The 4475-nt window shown below is 37.9% G+C and overlaps 1 protein-coding gene across 1 annotated transcript; it reads right to left on the bottom strand.

Moving 5' to 3' along the window:
- Nucleotides 1–2290: 2290 nt before the first annotated feature.
- LOC107149481 (golgin subfamily A member 7-like) lies at nt 2291–4161 on the bottom strand. Its single transcript, XM_048814285.1, has one exon. It carries the CDS (start codon nt 4112–4114, stop codon nt 3701–3703), a length of 414 nt encoding a protein of 137 aa, XP_048670242.1. The 5' UTR covers nt 4115–4161; the 3' UTR covers nt 2291–3700.
- Nucleotides 4162–4475: the final 314 nt, after the last annotated feature.

Here is a 4475-nt window from a genome sequence, read left to right as displayed (position 1 = left end):
CATGTGAACTTTTCCAGTGTTGGTAATGAGCTATGAAGACTCTCTACTAATGGTTTCTGATTCCTTTTTGAAGTAACATGCATGGGTGTCTGCCGAGGGGCTGGTATTGTTTGAGGAAAATGAAAAATGTTTGAATAGATTCTATGGAAAATAAGAAAGAGCAGCTCTAGTCTGAATGCATGTGTCCCCTCCTCCAATTCATTAGCACCAAGATGAGGACTTTGTGGGGTGATTAGGCCATGAGGCAAAGCCTTCATAATTGAGCTTAGTGCCCTCATTAAAGATCCCAAAGAGCTAGTTTGTCCTCCCTTCCACCACTTGAGGACAAAGCAAGAAGGCACATCTATAAGCCAAAAAGCTAGCTCTTACCAGACACTGAGTCTGCCTTGATCTTGGACTTCCCAGACTACTGAGCTGTGAGAAATACATTTCTGTTGTTTATAAACTACTGGTTTCTAACCCTGCCACAGAATGCTGATGGACCAGGAGAGTCTGCTCACCCAGATGATTGGAGGCACTGGGTTTTTTGTGACAAGAGATGTTTCTCCAGCCTTGATCCAGGCAAATTAATAGGGGTGGCAAGCAGATGGGAACTGAGAACATCAGGTAGCAAGTGGCTAATGCAAGGGTCATGGATCATAGTAGGGTCCTGGAGATGGGAGGGGACTGAGTGACAGGGAGAAAGTAAAGAGATTAAAGAAGTGGGTGAAGGGAATAACTGCTGAAAGACCTGGAATGGTAAAAGGTTGTGGTCACAGAATAGGATATTTAATGCAAAATTTCAGAGGAGGAGTCGTCCATAGCAATGCCAACATTCACTGTATAACCTTAGGAGTGAGTGGTTGAGATGGTCTAGTGGTAAAGGGACCGGAAATTGAGAACACATTGACAGAAATCAGTTGGTGAGAGCCAAAAGTCTGGTGCTTAGAATGAGTCGAGGCCAAAGCAGTTTCCACCCAGCAGACCTTCCTGTGACACAAGACTGGCTGCCTATTAGTTACCATAAGTGCCAAGGGAGATGGTCAATCTCTCCTGCTCCTCCTCTCTTTACCTATCAATGCTTCACATCTTGAAGCTCTTTAGTGCAAGTGCAGAGATAGAAAAAGATAGAGAAAGCAAGAAACTGATAAAGGGGGTTACACAGCGATTGAAATCACAGAATTCAGGTGACATTGATTTTTATCTGATATCTGACTCTTATTCTTGGCTCCCTAGGCTAAATGGGAATCTTTGCCTTATAACAACAGCAGTATGGGAAACCTTTGGGAAAATCCTCCCTGAGAGCCTGCCACTGCCTACACTGTCACATTATCATTTTTCTTTCATATGAGGAAAGGTGGGATTCTTAGTTAAAGTACTTAGAGTTTTCCAGCAAGAATCACCAACACTAGAAAATGCCCCACAATGATCTCCCTCACTCAAGGCAAATGTCACTAGAAGATCATGGTACTTTTTGCTGTAGAAGTCAAGCATAACTTTAAAATCAAATGACAACAAAATTTATTTTTCAAACTAGGACATTTTGGAGAGTGAAAGTGAATACCAAAATAATGAAGCATCTGATTATGAAAGTTTTAGTTTATTGTCTAACAAATTAGTGTTGTTTTGTTGGTGGAACTCTAAAATAGCTCTATTTAGAAATTGTTTTCAAAGTTCTTTCTAAAAATAAAATCTGAAGCCAGTCTCAGGCACAGAGGCAGGTGCCTAAAGTCCCAGTTGCTTGGGAGGCTGAGATAGAAGGGTCACTTTAGCTCAGGTGTCCAACTTGGGAACATAGCCGGCCACTATAGCAAGTCTTGTCTCAAAATAAATAAATAAATAAATGGATAAATAGATCAAAATTTAAAAAAAAATTCTGTTTCATGAAATCAAAAGACTTCTCCAATTAATTATGTGAATGTTTAAAAAGTAATATAAATGAGAAAATTATTGTTGGCATATATTTACATATTTCAATCAGTTTTTTTTATGCCATATCTATTTCTAATGCTGTTATCACTGCTATCTCTACTAGGAATGCAATTTTTCAACTCAACCTCATCTTCATTTTTAATAAAATTTCTTGAAATCTATGTTGCATTTGTGATTAATAAATTTGAAATTCAAAACCTTTGATTACGCCTTTCAATAAGCTCAGAGAAAATTCCGATTCCAAGGAGGAATGGTTTTCTGTTATGTTTTTGTTATTGAAATGCTTCATTTTGGTCTGAGATTTTTTTTTTAAGCAGACACTGTCACTTTGTCTCGATTCAGAAGACCTCTCTCACACAAGTATTTTTTGTTGTTGTTGTTAAGAAAAGTTTTACTAATGTGTTAATATTTCAGCAAAGTTATTGCAATGGGTTTAAAAGGCAGACACACTATAAGAGGCTATAAAGTAACAAAGTTTTATACAATTAAAATATTACACAGACCTATGGGATTTATTGAATAATACCACATCCAGAAAAGAAATTACATCTGAAAGGTTAAATCCAGTATTAGCACCTACAATATCTCTGAAAGTAAATCTTTTAACTGCTTCGTTCTCTCCTAATATATTTCTTAACTTTCTCCCCAAAACAGTGCTCTCAAACCCAGAAAAGAATGAGGAGCATAAGAAACCCAAACACTAGGAACATACAGACAAAAGAAGAGCTAGAAGTACTGATTCAGACTTAAGAGTTTAACTTGGAAGTCACTTAACTTATCTGAAACCAATTATAAGATTTCTGTGCACTGAATACTGTAAGAGGCTGTATGAGGAATCTATAAATCATAAAGTTGCCAGTAGGGTAAAAATTAGCAATATACAGTATTATGCCTATCAAATTTTTTTCTCATAAGTTATATTTATAACAAAACTATAATTAAAATATTTACTATACTTGCTTATTACACATTCAGGGACACAGCAGGGACATATGTGTTTGATGGTTTAGCATCCACTTTATTGTGCTTACTTATTTGTGTAATGAACAAGCAACACATACCACATCTTTCCAACATTCAAGGTAATGCAATAATAACATAAAAGGCTCCAAATAAAATAACTGGAAATTGCATTCAATACTGCTTTAATTAGATATAACTGCTATAGTAAAACAAATAACATTATACAGTATTTTTTCAATGAGTTTCGGTTTGAAAACTGAACAACAGAAATCAATCTCAAGATTTGAATCATGGCAAAACTGGCAGTTCTTTGAAATCTGGGAAATGCATCAGCATAACCACAGACACAGTCTATCCCTCACCTGGAAAAAAGCCATTTATTAATTTGGGGGAATAAGACTGAACATTCACTAATATAAACTCGTTGAAGTCTAAAGCCACCTGGAAAATTGGCCCAAGGAATGAATAGATTTCATGGTACTGGTGGCAAGTAAGAAATAAATAAAACTTTGCATTGGGCTGACCAATTGCATATTTTATAATCACTTTGAATAAAAAAATGTGAAATGCTTCATTGTGTTTTCTCAGAAACGAATCAAAAGATTACAGAATCCTACACAATTTAAAGACACAAAGTGGATGCTGAGCGACTAGTGGTCACTCCAGGTGTGGAATTTTAGAAAGTTAGTCCTTGGAGTAAATGGCACCGTGGCTCTGGCAGCAGATACAAAGGAATGATGCTCTGGAGGGGAGGTAGGGACACTCTGTGATCAGCCAGTGGGTAGATGAGGGTCCCAGGTGGATGTGGGATCTTTAATTTTATGGTTTATCTTCCACTGCTCATGCCTCTGTCTTCATAAATGGTAATTTCAATAACTCGAAGTCCTCTCTCAATAGGGTCTGTCAGGAGGAGACCTTGGGGAGCATATATCTTCTCATTCTGTTCTTGAATATACTTGGAGACTTTCTTCAGAACCTTCTCATAATGAGTTTCCATACATAAGAAAATGGTATATGCTGTTAAACAAGCCAAAGAGCCTTCAAGATACGATTGGCCCCCAAGCTTCTCTGCTTCTGCATAAAGGTTATTTAGAGTTCGAACTGTCTCTTCAAACTGCTGCCTATCAATCCGGTTCTCCAGCTCCGCGGGGAACTTGGTCTGGAACTGGCAGCGTGTACCACTGCTGTAGTCTCGTTGAATGAATACCTTCCCGGACACCGGCGCCTGCTGCGGCCTCATGGCAAGGACAGGACCGGCCGCGCCGCCTCTCCTGCCCTCCAGCTGCTATCGCGCCGCCTTCGCCGTCCACACAAGTATTTTTATATGATAAAATTTGTCAAATAAGGACGCTCTTTGATTCTTTTGAATATTTTACCATGTTTAGATCTTTAAAAATCTTGGACATTCTCAATTTCATTCCTTCAAAAGCCACAACCTAAATGTTGAAATATTCCAAAGATCAATTATGGAACTGAAAAATTACATCAATAACCCTTTTGAGGCCTCAGCATGTAATTTGTTCAGTTTCTCCCCATTTTGTGGGGATATATTATAATGTTTTCCTTTTGCAAGTTTGCACATTTCTAAGGCTTCAAAAGCT

This window comes from Marmota marmota, unplaced genomic scaffold (assembly GCF_001458135.2).
Source record: "Marmota marmota marmota unplaced genomic scaffold, marMar, whole genome shotgun sequence".
NCBI classification, from domain to species: Eukaryota; Metazoa; Chordata; class Mammalia; order Rodentia; family Sciuridae; genus Marmota; species Marmota marmota.
This window is presented reverse-complemented; position numbering and strand designations above follow the sequence as displayed.

What these genes read in the sequence shown, in the direction of transcription:
- LOC107149481 (XM_048814285.1), bottom strand. Translation starts at nt 4,114, where the DNA reads ATGAGGCCGCAGCAGGCGCCGGTGTCCGGGAAGGTATTCATTCAACGA.